The 20,765-nt window shown below is 44.5% G+C and overlaps 1 protein-coding gene across 1 annotated transcript; it reads left to right on the top strand.

Moving 5' to 3' along the window:
* The first annotated feature begins 4,934 nt into the window (after nt 1-4,934).
* On the top strand, nt 4,935-20,484 carry LOC112051364 (keratin-associated protein 10-4-like). The gene is made up of 5 exons (XM_052888175.1): nt 4,935-5,136; nt 6,003-6,963; nt 7,085-9,189; nt 9,524-19,737; nt 20,304-20,484. Exons 1-3 carry the CDS (start codon nt 4,935-4,937, stop codon nt 7,176-7,178), a joined length of 1,257 nt encoding a protein of 418 aa, XP_052744135.1. The 3' UTR covers nt 7,179-9,189; nt 9,524-19,737; nt 20,304-20,484.
* The last annotated feature ends 281 nt before the right edge of the window (nt 20,485-20,765 follow it).

The following is a 20,765-nucleotide window of genomic DNA, read 5'->3' on the forward strand; positions in this document are numbered from 1 at the left end:
GCATTTCATAGTGCATGCAAGATGTCCTATAAAGTACCGCTGTTTTCAACCTGAGATGTAAAGGTATTGAGCCTAAAGCCGGATTTATATTTGTCTGACGTGTCGTGTCGTGACGCGTCAGAACAGAATCGCTATCATACATTTTGTATGGTAACGTTTGCACTTGTGACATGTGATGGCTTCTGACGCGTCGCATATAAAATGTATGAAGCCGATTCTGATTTGAGACAAATGTTAATCCGCCTTTTCGTGCCACGCCCTTCAGACTGGAATACAGCTATGTAGATTGGCGTATGTAATACTTCCCTGTAGCTGTCACAAAAATCTCTATTGCTATTAAAATACAACTAATGCCACAAAAACAAAAACTAAAATTAGGTATAGACCTACCTAATTATGGATTGAACTTTATTAACTTTACCTATGTACACTTCACAGCGTTCGTTGACTGCGGTGAAAACATGCTATGCATGTAATCCCTCGAGTTGAAACCCTTTGAAGAAGCGTTGCTATAATAGTTGCCCAATAAAGGTTTCGACAATCGGTTTAGTTTGCTGACAATTTGAACGGTGAAGTTATATGGAAAGTAAAATCCGGTTTAGAGGTTTGAAAACTACATCTCGATAATAATCAAGATTCTCCCAGCGCCCAAGTGTATGATAAAATTATTGGGTCTTGATGGGAGGTAAGTGACCTAAATGTAAAAGATATTTGCTCAATGAAAATTTTGACATCAAGAAATTAACCATAAATTAGTTTCGTAATCGATAAAATATTAATATAGAGATTAAACTAAATTCATGAAATACAACATGAGAAATTAAAACAAAGAAAAGTCAAGAATAGTTTAATTATTGTCGTTCATAATACGAATTGGACATTTTATTGAAAAAGATGACTAGGGAGGCTAGGCTAAGCAATCCTTTTCAGTGTTTTCAGATATTTTTAAATCCAAAATGACCACTTATCACATTCGCTTAAAACCTGCCATCATGGAATTTGTAGAACTAAAAAAAACTAAAATACTGTTATAACATTGGTTAGTAAAGAATAGAAGAGAGAAGTAAAAAGGGGACCACCAAAAATGCAATCAAAATTAATACTGCGCAAGAGGTTCGATCGATCAATTACACCAAAATATACCTATTTAATTACCTTTAGATGCGATGGTATGTCACATCCCACAAGATAAAAAGATAATTATTTGCAAAATGTTTACAAATTTATGCAGCATTAAAAAAGAACAAAGAAGTCTTTTTAGATACCTATTTCAGCTTTGTTAATTTAAATAATGAGTAAAAACGACATCACGTACAATGTTACAAATGTTGGCTAAAATGAAAACTAAATATGTATCTATCCGTATACAAGTATATCATTATGTTCAAATACAAATATCTAATCCAATGAAATCCAAAATTTAAGTGCGTATTTATTGGAACGTATTTGAAAATTAATAATTTTGAATCGATCTAAAAATTATAAATAAAGAAATGCACCACCGAAGGCAACTTACCAAGGTAATATATTAGTTTATTCTAAAATATAAAAATAAATTAAACCAACTTAAATTTTTATAGTATTATAACTTTCTTTTGAATTTTTTTAGATAAACGACCACATACGTTGAGGGGCGATATATATATATTTTTATTAACTCTTACTACATCATTCTTCCTATCTACAAAGACTTGTATCTATGAAAATTCATGAAATTCAACCATCTAGTGATAATAAATGTCATCAAAATCATTCACCATGCTTAGTTATGCCAATGGCACTTCTGAAATAAATATGAATATAAGGATGCGTGCTGATGAAATTGAGATTTATATGCCACAAGCAATTCTACTTGTCACTTTTACAAATCCATGAAGAAACTTCTACAAAACCCAATAGCTGAACCTAACATAGTATTACCACTGGAGGCGATGAAAAATCTTTACGTCATAGAGGTATGTTATCTAATAGATTAAATGTTAAGTCTGATTTTAAAACATATTCAAATTATATGGTATTTGATCTAGTATCCAACAACAAGTAGAAGTTCCAACAATTCGAATGATAGTGCCTATACTCGTAATTACTGTATCAAAGTATTGCAAAGAATCATGTCAATCAAATTACCCTGTAGATTGTTATTTTGCCATCCGATGTATAAGACTGCATGATTAGAATACTGTCAAACCACACACACGCAAAATATATTTTCAAAAGAAGTAGGTAAAGTTGCCTAAAGTCTCGTACCACCGGCAAAATTATTCACAGTATTATTTCCTCACGGCCTAAGGATACGACTTGGCAACCTTACCCTGTTTTATTGAAAACAATGTTGTGTGTGTGCAGGAGACCAAAGAAGATGTAAATGAATATACATTTCTGAATTGATATATTTTAGGTAAAATACTGCGATGAGATATAAGATAACGGAAATATAAAATAATCTACAAATGTTTATAATGTAGCGTTGAACACATAAATAATTTTGCGAATGAGTAACTAATATAAGGAACTAATCTGAGAAAACCTGTAACTAAAAACAGCATCGCAAATTATAACCTACTCTTATAACTCCGATAATCTGGTATGATTCTTGTTCATTTAGTTTTTCAACTCTTTATGTTGTAGAAGAAACTTTAACCCTCGATTGTTTACTTTTGATGTTATAGTATGGTCTGCAATAGCTAATTTAAAATTTAAAGCTGCATTTGTTCAGAATGTTTGTGAGAATGTGTAGCTAGATGCCTGCTTGCGAATCTCCTATAGGTCTAAGAAAGTATCATAACATAATGTATGAAATGGCAAAACCAAGCTCCGCTAGAAATCTAATGCATCTGAGACAGATTGCTAAATCTTTTACAATAATTTTTGGTGATGGAAAAAGAGCAATATGGATGATAATGAAATTGCAATGCAACAAGACAATGCTTAGATATGTCTAAATAATACGGTAGGTAATACAAATATGAAATGGAAGTAAGTATGAATAGTATTCCAGCATATATCCGATTCTGTAGAACGTAAAATAAGTTACCGTGGAGGCTTTTATCCTAAATCTATACGTAATATAGAAATCAATAGTTGTTAACTGATGGTTTCAAATGCTCATTTTATCAAAATCTGTTCAAATATCATTTTGCTTGAAACTCGTCTTTGCAAAGCTTGCCTACTGCAGGCTACGTAACCCCCCTTGGAAGTTTTGCAGTGTACTTCACCAGGCTTCCTCTCGACCTGTCCGCTTGCCTCCAGCGGTCAACGAATCGCAACATCTCATGAGCTGTTTGGCTGTCTCAGGATAATTTGAAACTCGGGGGTAACTACTACCAAACACTACTCATCTTCACTCCGGCAACTTCGTACCTAGACATTCCCAATCTGGTTCGTCACATTGCAACGGGAAACTAACTGCCACTTGTCTGCCTAGTGCCAATGTCACTTCAAGCTTGAACCACTTTTACCAGACTACAACGTGCAGCACTTTTCATATGATGTGATTGTTCGAGCTTGTAACTAATATCCAGCCAGGTCGAGCTGCCTGCTAGTATGCCATCTGCTCAAGCTGTCTGCCAGACAGCAGCGCACAGTGTGTTCCCGGGTGAAAGTGCCTGCCAGGCCTCAGGCTGGTCGAGCTGCCTGCCCGTCGCGTGAATTCGGGTCGTCGTGTCCGTTCGAGCTGCTTGCCAGGCCTCTGCCTGGTCAAGCTACATGCCAGTCGCGTGGCTCCGGGTCGTCGTGAACGGTTGAGCTGCCTGCCAGGCCTCAGCCTGGTCAAGCAGTCTGCCAGTCACGTGGTTCCGGGTCATCGTGTACGATTGAGCTGCCTACCAGGCCTCTGCCTGGTCAAGCTGCCTGCCAGTCGCGTAACTCCGGGTCATCATGTCCGGTTGAGCCCGGTCGAACTGCCTGCCAGTCGCGTGACTCCGGGTCATCGTGTCCGATTGAGCCCGGTCGAGCTGCCTGCCAATCGCCAGCCCGGTTGAGCTGCCTGCCTGTCTCCACCCCGGTCGAGATGTGTGCCTGTCTCCAGCCCGGTCGAGCTGCTCTGCCACGCCTCAGCCTGGTCAAGCGGACTGCTAATCGCGGGCCTTTGGATCGTCGTGAATGATCGAGCTGCTCTGCCAGGCCTCAGCCTGGTCAAGCTGCCTGCCAAGCCTCAGCTTCGTCGAGCCACCTGCCAGTCGCATGGCTCTGGGTCGTCGTGTCCAGTTGAGCTGCCTGCCAGGCCTCTGCCTGGTCGTGCTGCCTGCCAGTCGCGTGGCTCCGGGTTGTCGTGGTCGTTAATGCTGCTCTACCAGGCCTCACCCTGGTCAAGCGGACTGCCAATCGCGGGCCTTTGGATCGTCGTGAACGTCGAGCTGCTCTGCCAGGCCTCTGCCTGGTTAAGCTGCCTGCCAGTCCCGTGGCTGCGGGATCGTCGTGTCCGGTTGAGCTGCCTACCAGGCCTCTGCCTGGTCGAGCAGCCTGCCAGTCGCGTGGCTCCGGGTCGTCGTGGTCGTTAATGCTGCTCTACCAGGCCTCACCCTGGTCAAGCGGACTGCCAATCGCGGGCCTTTGGATCGTCGTGAACGTCGAGCTGCTCTGCCAGGCCTCTGCCTGGTTAAGCTGCCTGCCAGTCCCGTGGCTGCGGGATCGTCGTGTCCGGTTGAGCTGCCTACCAGGCCTCTGCCTGGTCGAGCTGCCTGCCAGTCGCGTGGCTCCGGGTCGTCGTGGTCGTTAATGCTGCTCTACCAGGCCTCACCCTGGTCAAGCGGACTGCCAATCGCGGGCCTTTGGATCGTCGTGAACGTCGAGCTGCTCTGCCAGGCCTCTGCCTGGTTAAGCTGCCTGCCAGTCCCGTGGCTGCGGGATCGTCGTGTCCGGTTGAGCTGCCTACCAGGCCTCTGCCTGGTCGAGCTGCCTGCCAGTCACGTGGCTCCGGGTCGTCGTGGTCGTTAATGCTGCTCTACCAGGCCTCACCCTGGTCAAGCGGACTGCCAATCGCGGGCCTTTGGATCGCCGTGAACGTCGAGCTGCTCTGCCAGGCCTCTGCCTGGTCGTGCTGCCTGCCAGTCGCGTGGCTCCGGGTCGTCGTGGTCGTTAATGCTACTCTGCCAGGCCTCAGCCTGGTTATGCTGCCTGCCAGTGGCGTGGCTCCAGGTCATCGTGTCCGGTTGAGCCCGGTCGAGCTGCCTGCCAGTCGCGTGGCTCCGGGTCATCGTGTCCGTTTGAGCCCGGTTGAGCTGCCTGCCTTTCTCCACCCCGGTCGAGCTGTGTGCCTGTCTCCAGCCCGGTCGAGCTGCTCTACCAGGCCTCAGCCTGGTCAAGCGGACTGCCAATCGCGGGCCTTTGGATCGTCGTGAACGGTCGAGCTGCTCTGACAGGCCTTAGCCTGGTCAAGCAGTCTGCCAGTCGCGTGGCTCCGGGTCATCGTGTACGATTGAGCTGCCTACCAGGCCTCTGCCTGGTTAAGCTGCCTGCCAGTCCCGTGGCTGCGGGATCGTCGTGTCCGGTTGAGCTGCCCACCAGGCCTCTGCCTGGTCGAGCTGCCTGCCAGTCGCGTGGCTCCGGGTCGTCGTGGTCGTTAATGCTGCTCTACCAGGCCTCACCCTGGTCAAGCGGACTGCCAATCGCGGGCCTTTGGATCGTCGTGAACGTCGAGCTGCTCTGCCAGGCCTCTGCCTGGTTAAGCTGCCTGCCAGTCCCGTGGCTGCGGGATCGTCGTGTCCGGTTGAGCTGCCCACCAGGCCTCTGCCTGGTCGAGCTGCCTGCCAGTCGCGTGGCTCCGGGTCGTCGTGGTCGTTAATGCTGCTCTACCAGGCCTCACCCTGGTCAAGCGGACTGCCAATCGCGGGCCTTTGGATCGTCGTGAACGTCGAGCTCCTCTGCCGGGCCTCTGCCTGGTCGTGCTGCCTGCCAGTCGCGTGGCTCCGGGTCGTCGTGGTCGTTAATGCTGCTCTGCCAGGCTTCAGCCTGGTCATGCTGCCTGCCAGTCGCGTGGCTCCGTGTCATCGTGTCCGTTTGAGCCCGGTTGAGCTGTGTGCCTGTCTCCAGCCCGGTCGAGCTGCTCTGCCAGGCCTCAGCCTGGTCAAGCGGACTGCCAATCGCGGGCCTTTGGATCGCCGTGAACGTCGAGCTGCTCTGCCAGGCCTCTGCCTGGTCGTGCTGCCTGCCAGTCGCGTGGCTCCGGATCGTCGTGGTCGTTAATGCTGCTCTGCCAGGCCTCAGCCTGGTCAAGCTGCCTGCCCGTGTCTGGTTGAGCCCAGTCAAGCTGCCTGCCAGTCGCGTGGCTCCGGGTCATCGTGTCTGGTTGAGCCCGGTCGAGCTGCCTGCCAGTCGCGTGGCTCCGGGTCATCGTGTCCGGTTGAGCTGCCTGCCTGTCTCCACCCCGGTCGAGCTGCCCGCTAGTCTCCAGCCCGGTCGAGCTGCCTGCCAGTCTCCAGCCCGGTCGAGCTGCCTGCCAGTCTCCAGCCCGGTCGAGCTGCCTGCCAGTCTCCAGCCCGGTCGAGCTGCGTGCCTGTTCCAGCCTGGTCGAGCTGTGTGCCTGTCCCCAGCCCGGTCGAGCTGCCTGCCAGTCTCCAGACCGGTCGAGCTGCCTGCCTGTCTCCAGCCCGGTCGAGCTGCCTGCCAGTCTACAGCCCGGTCGAGCTGCCTGCCAGTCTCCTGCCCGGTCGAGCTGCCTGCCAGTCTCCAGCCCGGTCGAGCTGCGTGCCTGTTCCAGCCTGGTCGAGCTGTGTGCCTGTCCCCAGCCCGGTCGAGCTGCCTGCCAGTCTCCAGCCCGGTCGAGCTGCCTGCCTGTTCCAGCCCGGTCGAGCTGCCTGCCTGTTCCAGCCCGGTCGAGCTGCATGCCTGTCTCCAGCCCGGTCGAGCTGTGTGCCTGTCTCCAGCCCGGTCGAGCTGTGTGCCTGTCTCCAGCCCGGTCGAGTTGCCTGCCAGTCCCCAGCCTGGTCGAGCTACCTGCCAGTCTTCAGCCCGAACGACCTGCCTGTAAGTTTAAAGTTCTTATCACATTGATAAAGACCCAAATTTAAAGTAATAAGTGCCAGTAGACAGTTTTATCTTTTCTTATTATACGGTCATTGCATAGTTGCGTTTCATTGATTTGCAGGTCTTGCACACTAGCAGTCTACTTTAATTGGAACAGCCCACCTACCTGCATCGCATTATGGAATTCGAGTTTGATCCTGCTAACATTCGACTAACTTCCAGCTATCACTTCAACTTCTGCCTAAGCGAACGTTAGCCAGCTTTCCTTATAACTGTGTTCCATGTCAAATGCAAAAATCTCTTGTACACGATACATGAAGAACTAGGTGCCATCGATACATTCGACGCGTAAGCGAAGCTAACGAATCTATTACAGATTTATTCCACTATCGCCAACATAATACTCAGGAGGATGATTTTTACTATTTACCAATTCAACGAGATAAAATTTCTTCCAAGTTAAGCGGCACTGTATTATCTAAGAAATTATGTCAAAAACGGAAGAGTAATACACTTTTTTTAATCAATTAAAACTAAGCTAGAAAATGATCTTCTCCACAAGCTTACCTGAGCAGGTACTATATAGTTTCTTACACAGCTATCAACTACCAGCATTTATATATCAGCTGGCTCCAGTAACGAATACCAATCTACAAAGCTTGACTGGTCTTCTACACTAGATTGCAATACCGAAATAGGTATGATTCTGATATAAAAAACAAATAGTTTGCATGTGGCACAGGTATGCATAAGTAGGCAATTAAAGAATCTCTTACAGATTTAAGGCCAGATGACACTGATATCAGGTTTTAAGTAAATCGGACAAAAGTCCATCAGATAACATTACACATTATGATAAAGAAAGAAGTAGGTAACACACATTTTTCAGGTTTAAAATGGATACATATTTAAGCTAGAACACAGTCATATACAGAAAAATGATTATGGATTAAGATAGCGTACCACTCTTACAAAAAACAAGAAACAGAAGAACGAGACATGAAACATAAACGGCTACTGGCTGAAAGCAATTGCAGTAACAAAAGTATAGCATGTGATATTACTGAGCTTGTAAGGTATGCAACAAATTATCTCTTACAGGCTTATACTCCTAGGCTAATCGCAAAATGAACATTAAGTTATTAACATTTTAGTAAAAGCACGGCTTCAATGGACCACAAAGATTGGTACAAGTTTTACATTTTTGAAAACCAACAACCAAAAATTATTTATTCAATACATGAATACACATGGCATGTGGTATGCAATAAATAGCTTAGGTAAGAAAATTAAGGATCATAAGTCGAGAGATGCCTGCCAGCCTCCAGCCCGGTCGAGAGATGCCAGCTAGTCCCCAGCCTGACTAACTGCCGCCTGTCAGTCTACTAAGAGCAACGTGGCTCCAGGTTGACGGGTCTGATCGAGCTGCCTACCAGGCTTCAGCCTTCCTGCCAGTCTGCATGACTCCGGGTCAACGTGCCAGTCTTAACGCTGTGAAGCTGCCTGCCAGTCCACGGAGAGTGGCGTGGCTCCGGCTCGACGTGTCCGGTCGAACTGCTTGCCAGGCCTCAGCCTGGTCGATCTACCGTCCAGTGTCCAGCCCGGTCCAGCTGTCTGCCAGTCTCCAGCCCGGTCTAGCTGACGGCCAGTCTCCAACCCGGCTGAGCTACCTGCTAATCTCCAGCCCAGTTGAGCTGCCGGCCAGTCTCCAGCCCGGTCGAGCTGCCGGCCAGTCTTCTGCATGGCTACGAGTCGACGTGCCAATTTTAACCCTGTGAAGCTGCCTGCCAGTCTCCAGCCCGGTCCAGCTGTCTGCCAATCTCCAGCCCGCTCATGCTGCCTGCCAGTCTCCTGAAAATCTCCGGGTCAACGTGCCAGTCTTAACGCTGTGAAGCTGCCTGCAAGTCTACGGGAGAGTGGCGTGGCTCCGGGTCGACGTGTCCGGTCGAACTATTTGCCAGGCCTCAGCCTGGTTGAGCTGCTGGCCAGTCTTCAGCCCGGTAGAGCTGCCGGCCAGTCTCCAGCCCAGTCACGCTGCCTGCCAGGCCTCAGCCTGGTCGAGCTGCCGGCCAGTCTCCAGCCTGTTCGAGCTGCCTGCTAGTCTACCAAGTGCAGCTTGGCTCCGGGTCAATGGGTCCAGTCGAGCTGCCTACCAGTCTGCAGCTCAGTTTAACTGCCTACCAGTCTATGAGCATAGCTGCAGCATGATTATAATTTTAAATAAATGTAAGTAAAAAGTTCTTTATACATACTAGCATGTGTTTAAAAAGGCCCGTGTTATTGCGATTGCGGTCATTGCACACAGACTACTTTAACCAGATGCGTGGAGCCTACCTACCTGCATCGTGTTATGGAGTTTGATCCTGATAGCCTGCTAATATTCGACCAACTTCCCGCTATCAACTTTGACTTCTGCCTAAGCGAACGTTAACCAGATTTTCTTAAAACTGTGCTCCTTGTCAAATGCAGAAATCTCTTTTATATAATTCTACACCAAGAACTTAGTGCCATCGATACACTTAAATCCGACACGTAAGCAACAATAACAACTCTATTACAGGTTTATTCCAAAAATGAGGAAGGTTCTTACTACCTTCAAAGTGCAGAGTTACTCCGGGTCGTCGTCTCCGGTTGAGCTGCCTACCATTCAGCCTGGTTAAGCTGCCTACCAGTCTACAAAATGCAGCGGGCTCCGGATCGTCGTGTCCTGTTAGCTGCCTAACAGGCCTTAGCCTGGTCGAGCTGCCTGCCAGTCTTGTGACTCCGGGTTGTCAAGCTCGTCGAGTTGTTCGAGCTGTCTGCGATTCTTCATCCCGGTCAAACTGCCTGCCAGTCTCCAGCGCGGTTGAACTACGTGCCAGGCTACGAGGTCCAGCGTGGCTCCGGATCGTCCTGCCCAGTCGAGCTTCCTACGAGTCTTCAGCCCGGTCGAACTGCATGCCGGTCTCCAGCTTGGTTGAGCTACCTGCCAGGCTACGAGGTGCAGCGTGGCTCCGGATCGTCGTATCCAGTCGAGCTGCCTAACAGGCCTCAGCCTGGTCGAGCTGCCTGCCAGTCTTGTGACTCCGGGTTGTCAAGCTCGTCGAGTTGTTCGAGCTGCCTGCGATTCTTCATCCCGGTCAACTACCTGCCAGTCTCCAGCGCGGTTGAACTACGTGCCAGGCTACGAGGTTCCGGATCGTCCTGCCCAGTCGAGCTTCCTACGAGTCTTCAGCCCGGTCGAGCTGCATGCCGGTCTCCAGCTTGGTTGAGCTACCTGCCAGGCTACGAGGTGCAGTGTGGCCCCGGATCGTCGTATCCAGTCGAGCTGCCTAACAAGCCTCAGCCTGGTTGAGCACCTGCCAGTCTTCATCCCGGTCAAACCGCCTATCAATCTCGAGCGCGGTTGAACTACATGCCGGTCTCCAGCCCGGTCGATCTGCGTACCAGTCTCCTCCCCAGTCGTTGCGTGCCAATCTACGAGGAGCAGCGTGGCTCCGGATCTTCGTGTCCAGTCGAGCTGCCTGCCTATCACGTGGTTCCGGGTCATCGTGTCCGTTCGAGCTGCCTACGAGTCTGCATCCCATTCAAACTACCTGCCGGTGTCTAGCGCGGTTGAACTACGTGCTAGTCTCAAGCCAGGTCGAGCAGCCTGCCAGTCTACGAGGTGCAGCATGGCTGTTGGACAATGTGCCTGAATAAGCTACCAGCCATTCTCCGGCTCAGTCGAGCTGCCTGCTAGTCTTTAGTGATGGAGCTGCACCATGTTTTAAATGGATGTAAGTTGAAAGTTCTTATCAGATTTAGAAAGACCCTAATTAAAAGTAGTAAATGCCGGTTGGCTTTCTTTCAATTGTGGTCATCGCATAGTTGCGTTTCTTTGATCTTGCAGGTCTTACACACTAGAAGTCTACTTTAACTAGAAGCTTGCAACCTACCTACCCGCTACCACTAAGTTCGAGTTTCAAGATCACCTGCCAACATTCGACCAACTTCCAGCTATAAACCTCAACTTCTGCCTAACCGAACGTTAGCCAGCTTTCCTTATAACTGTGTTCCATGTCATGCAGAAATCTCTAGTCATGCCATCGATATACATTCGACACGTAAGCAAAGCTAACGACTCTATTGCAGATTTACTCTACACCATAACAACCGAGGATTAGCTATATCAATATTAATGAAATAAAACTTCCATCAAGCACAGCAGCACTTCCCGCATCATCAAGCTATCCAGCTGGCCTGCTGACGAACTATAAACTTTGCGTATGAATTTCCTGAATATGCCTAAGCGAGTCATCAAAACTTCATTCCTTGCCAAGCTTTCAATGATCCTTACTGCATGCGGCTAGCTTTAACTACAGTGCTCGATACCTCCAGAACTGAGGACCGTTGATATAGTTACGTCCGACACGTAAGCAAAGCTAACGACTCTATTACAGATTTTAAAAGATCACCTTCACTGAATGCAGCTGCTTGAATAGAACTGTGAGGAAGCTGCTAACTACATCTTACAAATTCAACTAGATTCTAAGCGGAACTTGAAAAGTCTACTACAAAAATTAGACGTAAGAATTAACACACCTTTTCCAGGTTAAAAATAAAATTAGAACCTGACTAACTGGAACACGTTCTCCAAATAATTTTATTTGATGTAACTTTATTCCAATGAACAAACAGATGGTTTCAAGGATGTATGACTACACGCAAAACGCGAATTTAATTAAGTGATCAAGTACGGTAAGCAACAACTGATCTCTTACAGGTTTAAAGGCTATGAACATTGTATGCAAATATAAGCTTAGCTCCAGTACCTACACAGTATCGAGACCACGAGCTACACAACTTAACGGGTAATCTTTACAAGTTTTCATCACCAAATGACCAATGCAGAAAGGGCATGAATTACATTATCAAGACAAGTACCCACGTTCGAGGTATGGAACAAATAGCATGAGTACCTGAGAAGTTAAAGAATCTCTTCCAGATTTGTCTACCTGCTGCCAGATCAATTTTAGCAACTGCAGGGTACATACAATGCAAAAATCTCCAGCACCAGATACATTGAGGACTTAGCAAAACTAAAGATTCTTACAGATTTATAAAAATCATCATCACTGTAACCTCCAACTGCGAGGACAACGCCTAATGGAACACCAGTGTGGAAGAACATCTTATAAATTCACTGAGATAAAAAAACCTAGCAGCGCCTGATATAGAACGTCTTCAAAAATCTGATGTAAGAATTACACACATGATTTCCAGGTTTAAACCAACTGGACCAACCAACCAACCAACCAACTGGATCATGCACTCCAAAGAATATCATTTGAAGTAACTTTATTCCAAAGAACAAACAGATGGTTTCCAGAATGACTTCAAGCAAAACGCAAAATTAAATAAGTGAGCCAGTACGATATAGTACGGTAAGCAACTAATGATCTCTTACAGGTTTAAAGGCTAAATAACCATTGGAGGATCGAGAAAATATATCAACGTTTAATAAATATAAGCTTTGCTCCAGTATCTAGACTATAAACAGTTTAACTGGTAATCTTTATAAGTTTTCGTAACCAAATGGCCAATGCAGAAAGGGCATGAGTTACATTATTAAGACAAATACCCACATTCAAGGTTTGGAATAAATTGCTGGAACACCTGAGAAGTTAAAGAATCTCTTTCAGATTTGTCTACCTAACTGATGATTTGAAGGATGTATTACTACGGGCAACACATAAAATTAAAAAAGTGAGCAACGTTAGCGTAGTACGGTAAGCAACAAATGATATCTTACAGGTTTAAAGGCGAGGATCGAGAAAAATATCAACGTTTAAATGTATAAGCTTGACTCCAGTATCCAGTATGAAGACCATGGACTACCAGCTTAAGTGGTAATCTTAACAAGTTGTCGCCACCAGATGAGCAATGCAGAAAGGGCATAAGTTATCAAGACAAATAACCCACATTCGGCAAGGGTATGGAAGAAATAGCTTAAAGTAAAAGAATCTCTTACAGATTTATCTAGCTACTACCAGACATCACTTTTAGTAACTGCAGTACGTACAATGCGAAAATCCCGAGTACCCGATACATAGAGAACTTCGTGCCGTTGAAGCAGTTACGTTCGGCATGTAAGCAAAACTAAAGATTAAACTACAGACTTTTTTAAATCGTCAACACTGTAACCCCAAATGCATGGAAAACGCCCAATGTACCAACCGTGTGGAAGAACAGCACCTAAATCTTACAAATTCAACGACATAAAATAACCAAGCAGCGCCTGTTATAGAACGTCTTCAAAAATCAGACGTAAGAATTTAACACACTATTTCCAGGTTAAATAAGTGAGCAAATACCAAGTACGATGTAGTACGGTAAGAAATAATTAATGATCTCTTACAGGGTAAATAAACATTGCAGGATAGACAAATAACCACTTTCAAATTTCATGACTACAGTATCCTTACAGTATGAAGACCACGAACTACACAACTTAACTGGTAATCTTTACAAGTTTTCGTCATCAAAGGACCAATTTAGAAAGGGCGTGAGTTACATTATCAAGACAAATACCCTCGTTCCAGGTATGGAATAAATAGCTTGAGTACCTGAGAAGTTAAAGAACTCTTACAGATTTGTCTACCTGGTGCCAGACATCAATTTTTAGCCACTGCACATACAAAGCAAGAATCTCCAGCATCCGATACATAGAGAATGTAATGCCGTTGATGCAGTTTACATCCGGCTTGTAAGCGAAATTAAAGATTCTATTACAGGTTTTTAAATATCATGATCACTGTAACCTTCAACTGCGTGGACAGCGCCCAGGTACACCCGTGTGGAAATACAACACCTACATCTTACAAATTCAACGAGACAAAATAACTAAGCAGCGCATGATATAGAACTTCTTCAAAAATCAGATGTAAGAATTTGACACATTTCCAGGTTTAAAATAAAATGAATAACTGGAATATGTACTCCAAAACATCTTATTTGAGGTAACATTATTTCAAAGGACAAACAGATAATTTCAAGGATGTATGACTACAGACAACGCAAAATTAAAGGAATGAGAATACAAGTACAATATAGTACGGTAAGCAACAATTGATCTCTTACAGGTTTAAAAGCTAAATGAATTTGGAGGATCGCGAGAAAGATCAACGTTTAAATATAAGCTTGGCTCCTGTACCCAGTCTCAAGACCACGAGCTAGTCAACTTAACTGGTAATCTTAAAAAGTTATTGTCACCAAACAAGCAATGCAGAAAGGCCATAAGTTATCAAGACAAATAACCCACATTCGGCAAGGGATGGAATAAATAGTTTAAGTACCTAAGAAGTTAAGAATCTCTTACAGATTTGTCAACCTGCAGCGAGACTTGTGCAACTGTAGAGTCAGTAAAATGCAGATATCTCCAGTACATAAAGAACATAATGCAGTTGATACAATTAACATTCGGCAATGTACGAGTAAGCAAAACTAAACACTCTATTACAGATTTTTTCAAATACCATTACTGTTACCTCCAACTACTTGGACAACGACCAATGAAACACCCGTGTGGAAGAACAACACTTACAAATTCAACGAGATAAATTTCCATCTTTAAAATAAAATTAATACCTGACCAATTACAACATGGATCGTCCAAAGAAACTAAAAGCGGATTCAGGACTTTCATTAAAAAAATAAACCGAACTTCATCAATAGAATTTGAGGTATCGTTACTGGAAATGTGAACAATGCAACATCAGATACAAGTTGTACGGTAAGCAGCAAAATGATCTCTTACAGGTTTGAAAACAGTGAGCTTGAATTAGGATAATCAAAGGGTGGCTCCAGTATTCAAGACTGCAAACTACATAACTGGTAATCTACAGTTTCTACACCAAACAACGGAAGCAGAAAGGTACATTCAGATATTCAGACATTCGTGTGGCAATGGTATGCAATAAATATATTAAGGTCTCTAAAAATTAACGCCAAATAACAGATTATGTTGATGATGAGGACACAAATAAACTATAAAACCACAAAAAAGATTACGGTTGGTATCAAGAACATCGCAGAACACATCTTATAGTATCCAGGATATAACCACAAGGCGAGTAAGTAATTTAATTTTTTACAGGTTTCAAGGCAAGGAGAGTTAAAATAAAAATTGTAATATTTAAATACGAGACTATATAGATTATTGTGATATCCTGTATCGAAGCGTGACAAAAATATAATTTGAGCCTTTGAGGGAAGTAAAATGTAAGCAACATTAATAAAATCTCTTACAGGTATCGAGCAATGCGAGTTATTTTAACATGAGTGAATAATAACTGTGAATAATAGAAACTGATTAAAGTTTTATGATATAAAGCGAATAAATTTGAGAATAAGACGTATAATCTTAAAATGTGAAAAAGCAGATTTATACAAACAATTCAATTTAAAAATATAGCAAACATTAATACTGACTCATATTTTTAGTATAACAGTTAACATATTCAGATTAATCTTTGTTGTTGTTTGTATGTCGTAATAAATTTTATTCTAGGTACAAAAATTGTGTGTAATAATGTTTCTTTGTCGATTTGTTCTAATTATATTATTTACAGATTCAGGAATTTACGTAAGCGCAATTTATCAAAGTATGTTTAATATCTTTTTTTCAGATTCTGGATAGGTATGATGTTTAGTCGTTATAAGACTCAACAATTTTTTTTGAATTACATAAAATAGGCTTAAGGCCTTGGTTAGGCTAAATTTGTTTATCAACAGGTATTTCCAATAGACAATGATGAAGAGTTAAGACGAAGATGATGGCCGGAGACAAAGATGACGACTGAAGACGAAAATGCAGACCGAAGATGAAGACAGAAGACAAAGAGAAAACTCGAGGGCGAAAATGAAGAACGAAGACCGAGGACGAGATGAAGAAAGAAGACCGAGGCCAATGATGACAAAACAACGAAAGTGAAGATAATTAGGAGAGCAGGCAAAGATAAAACTCTGTATTACCAACGTCCACCATTGATTTTGTGGAGATGGTGATATAGAATAAAAAAAGACAGTCTATAGGATCATTAAACTGTAATAAGTGAACCTAACAATTAAATAGACATCAAACCGGTAGCACCAATGCCGGGACGATAACGACAACCGATGGCTGCTGACAAAGATGAAAAATACCAAGATTATAAAAACCAATTAGTGTGAATATGAAGAACGAAGACCGAGGTTGAAGATGAAGAAAGAAGAGCGACGGCGAAGACGAAGAAAGAAGACCAAGGGTGAAGATGAAGAAAGAAGACCAAGGGCGAAGATGAAGAAAGAAGACCAAGGATGAAGATGAAGAAAGAAGACGTAGGGCGAAGATGAAGAAAGAAGACCGATGGCGATAACGGATTGCGACGGTGAGGGTGAAGAAAGAAGATCAAGGGCGGAGATAAAGAAAGAAGATCAAGGGTGAAGATGAAGAAAGAAGACCCAGGGCGAAGATGGAGAAAGAAGACCGAGGGCGACAACGGAGTGCGACTGCGAGGATGAAGAAAGAAGACCAAGGGCGGAGATAAAGAAAGAAGACCAAGGGTGAAGATGAAGAAAGAAGACCTAGGGCGAAGACGAAGAGCGACTGCGACGATGAAGAAAGAAGACCAAGGGCGAAGATGAAGAAAGAAGACCAAGGGCGGAGATAAAGAAAGAAGACCAAGGGTGAAGATGAAGAAAGAAGACCTAGGGCGAAGATGAAGAAAGAAGACCGAGGGCGAAGATGAAGAAAGAAGACCAAGGGTGAAGATGAAGAAAGAAGACCAAGGGCGAAGATGAAGATAGAAGACCGATGGCGACAACGATGTGCGACGACGAGGATGAAGAAAGAAGACCAAGGGCGAAGATAAAGAAAGAAGGCCTAGGGCGAAGATGAAGAAAGAAGACCTAGGGCGAAGATGAAGAAAGAAGACCGAGAGCGAAGATGAAGAAAGAAGACCGAGGGCGAAGACGAAGAGCGACGGCGAAGATGAAGAAAGAAGACCAAGGGTGAAGATGAAGAAAGAAGACCAAGGGCGAAGACGAAGAAAGAAGACCAAGGGTGAAGATGAAAAAAGAAGACCTAGGGCGAAGATGAAGAAAGAAGACCGAGGGCGACAACGGAGTGCGACGGCGAGGATGAAGAAAGAAGACCAAGGGTGAAGATAAAGAAAGAAGGCCTCGGGCGAAGATGAAGAAAGAAGACCGAGGGCGACAACGGAGTGCGACTGCGAGGATGAAGAAAGAAGACCAAGGGCGGAGATAAAGAAAGAAGACCAAGGGTGAAGATGAAGAAAGAAGACCGAGGGCGACATCGGAGTGCGACGGCAAGGATGAAGAAAGAAGACCAAGGGCGGAGATAAAGAAAGAAGACCAAGGGTGAAGATGAAGAAAGAAGACCTAGGGCGAAGATGAAGAAAGAAGGCCTAGGGCGAAGATGAAGAAAGAAGACCGAGGGTAACGACGAAGAGCGACGGCGAAGATGAAGAAAGAAGACCAAGGGCGAAGATGAAGAAAGAATACCAAGGGTGAAGATGAAGAAAGAAGACCTAGGGCGAAGATGAAGAAAGAAGACCGAGGTTGAAGATGAAGAAAGAAGAGCGACGGCGAAGACGAAGAAAGAAGACCAAGGGTGAAGATGAAGAAAGAAGACCAAGGGCGAAGATGAAGAAAGAAGACCAAGGGCGAAGATGAAGAAAGAAGACCAAGAGTGAAGATGAAGAAAGAAGACCTAGGGCGAAGATGAAGAAAGAAGACCGATGGCGACAACGGAGTGCGACGGTGAGGATATAGAAAGAAGATCAAGGGCGGAGATAAAGAAAGAAGACCAAGGGTGAAGATGAAGAAAGAAGACCCAGGGCGAAGATGAAGAAAGAAGACCGAGGGCGACAACGGAGTGCGACGGCGAGGATGAAGAAAGAAGACCAAGGGCGGAGATAAAGAAAGAAGACCAAAGGCGAAGATGAAGAAAGAAGACCTAGGGCGAAGATGAAGAAAGAAGACCGAGGGCGAAGATGAAGAAAGAAGACCGAGGGTGAAGACGAAGAGCGACGGCGAAGATGAAGAAAGAAGACCGAGGGCGAAGATGAAGAAAGAAGACTGAGGGCGAAGACGAAGAGCGACGGCGAAGATGAAGAAAGAAGACCAAGGGTGAAGATGAAGAAAGAAGACCCAGGGCGAAGATGAAGAAAGAAGACCGAGGGCGACAACGGAGTGCGACTGCGAGGATGAAGAAAGAAGACCAAGGGCGGAGATAAAGAAAGAAGACCAAGGGTGAAGATGAAGAAAGAAGACCTAGGGCGAAGACGAAGAGCGACTGCGACGATGAAGAAAGAAGACCAAGGGCGAAGATGAAGAAAGAAGACCAAGGGCGGAGATAAAGAAAGAAGACCAAGGGTGAAGATGAAGAAAGAAGACCGAGGGCGAAGATGAAGAAAGAAGACCAAGGGTGAAGATGAAGAAAGAAGACCTAGGGTGAAGATGAAGAAAGAAGACCGATGGCGACAACGGAGTGCGACGGCGAGGATGAAGAAAGAAGACCAAGGGCGAAGATAAAGAAAGAAGGCCTAGGGCGAAGATGAAGAAAGAAGACCGAGGGCGACAACGGAGTGCGACGGCGAGGATGAAGAAAGAAGACCAAGGGCGGAGATAAAGAAAGAAGACCAAGGGTGAAGATGAAGAAAGAAGACCTAGGGCGAAGATGAAGAAAGAAGACCGAGGGCAACAACGGAGAGCGACGGCGAAGATGAAGAAAGAAGACCAAGGTTGAAGATGAAGAAAGAAGACCGAGGGCGAAGATGAAGAAAGAAGACCTAGGGCGAAGATGAAGAAAGAAGACCAAGGGCGAAGATTAAGAAAGAAGACCAAGGGCGAAGATAAAGAAAGAAGACCAAGGGTGAAGATGAAGAAAGAAGACCAAGATGAAGAAAGAAGACCAAGATGAAGAAAGAAGACCAAGATGAAGAAAGAATACCAAGGGCGAAGATGAGGAAAGAAGAACGTGGGCGACGGCGAAGAGCGAGGGCAAAGATGAAGAAAGAAGACCAAGGGCGAAGATGAAGAAAGAAGACAAGGGCGAAGATGAAGAAAGAAAACCAAAGGCGATGATAAAGACGGAAAACGAAGAAACGAAATTCTTTCTTCGACGGCTCTGTCGAAGAAAGAAGAGTTAAGAACGAAGACCAAGGATGAAGATGCGAGGGCGAAGATGAAGAAAGAAGACCAAGGGCGAAGATGAAGAAAGAAGAGTTAAAGCAAAAATTAAGAAAGAAGACCAACAGCGAAGGTGAAGAACAAAGATCGAGGCCACAATTGAGGAAAGAACGGTGTTGACGAAGATGAAGAAAGAAGACCAAGGGTGTAGATAAAGAATAAAGGACGACGGCAAATATGAAGAAAAAAGACGGAGGGCGAAGTTTAAAAACGAAGACTAAGGTTGAAAAATGAAAGAGAAGACCCATCCAAACAAGTGAGGAAATGAAGACCAATGATAATGAGAGAGAATATGAAGACCAATGAACAATGACAAAACGAAAAATGGACATAGGGCAAAGACAAAGAACGAAGACAGAGCGCAAAAACGAAGAACGAAGTCAGAGCGCGAAGACAAAGAACCAAGACTGAAGATGAAAATAAAATAAGAAAAAAACTGATGTTCTTTATCTGAATATGACTAATGAAGACCAACTGTAGAGTACGAGAGTACACTGAAGAAGAAGAAAAGGTCAAACAAGAAAGAAGTTTAGGATAGAGAAGAAAAATAATTTCTTTTAGGTGAGCATAATAATCATTTATATGCTTGATAAAAAAAACATAGAAGTAGACAGTCTTAAATTTATTCTTATCATGAAGATGTAGGTGCTGTAGGTACTATAATAATATAATATGTATTTAATTAAGAGCTTCAATAGCTTAACTTAACTTAGCTTAATAGTGGTCGGACTCATCACCGAGGGGTGGTGGTTCGATCCCCGCCCCGTTGGTCTATTGTCGTACCCTCCTAATACAGTCTTTCCCGACTAATTGGAGGGGAATGGAAATATTGGTCATATTTAAAAGATATGTCAAATATATTTATTCTTTAAAAAAAATTATTTTAACACGTTCGCTGCGGTACGAGGTCAATAGACCTCGTACGTCTAGTTGCTTCAAGAGTTACGGGGTCTATGGACTTCGTACAACACTTCAAAGTTTTAGTACCAGGTCAAAAAACCTCGTACCGCACCAGAGGAAAGTACAGAGCCGCAGCGAACGTGTTAACATATAAATAATATACAAAAAATACTCATATACATTATTTAAAGACATATTGTTATAGTTTTGATTTATTTTCTTTGCAGATTTTCAAAACAAAGGGAGAGACGAGCGCTACCGGAACATATAACAAATCTACCATGGACTTCCGTAATTTAAAAATTATATATAACATGATCATGATAAATTACAATAAATGCAAATTGATGTAGATAACAGGATATTTATTTATGATTTTAATCAATAAATTATAATGATCATCAATAATTTTTTTTTATTTTTATATTATAAGATGACCAAGTATGGTACTCTATATAAACCAAAGAACCTAACCATCGTAGTTTTCAGTTGAACCCTCCCTGCAACCCATTTGATGTCCTCGTTCAATCTAGTGTTGGTTGACCAACACTTCCATTTCCAGTGTGGGGTTGCTTTTCCAGTACCTTGGAACTCCAACGTAATCGGCTCTTTCGAACTATGTGCCCCTTTCATTGCCACTTCAGCTTCGCGACTCTTTGAGTTATGTCGGTGACTTTGGACCGCCTCAT

Source organism: Bicyclus anynana, chromosome 21, assembly GCF_947172395.1.
Source record: "Bicyclus anynana chromosome 21, ilBicAnyn1.1, whole genome shotgun sequence".
Taxonomy (NCBI): domain Eukaryota; kingdom Metazoa; phylum Arthropoda; class Insecta; order Lepidoptera; family Nymphalidae; genus Bicyclus; species Bicyclus anynana.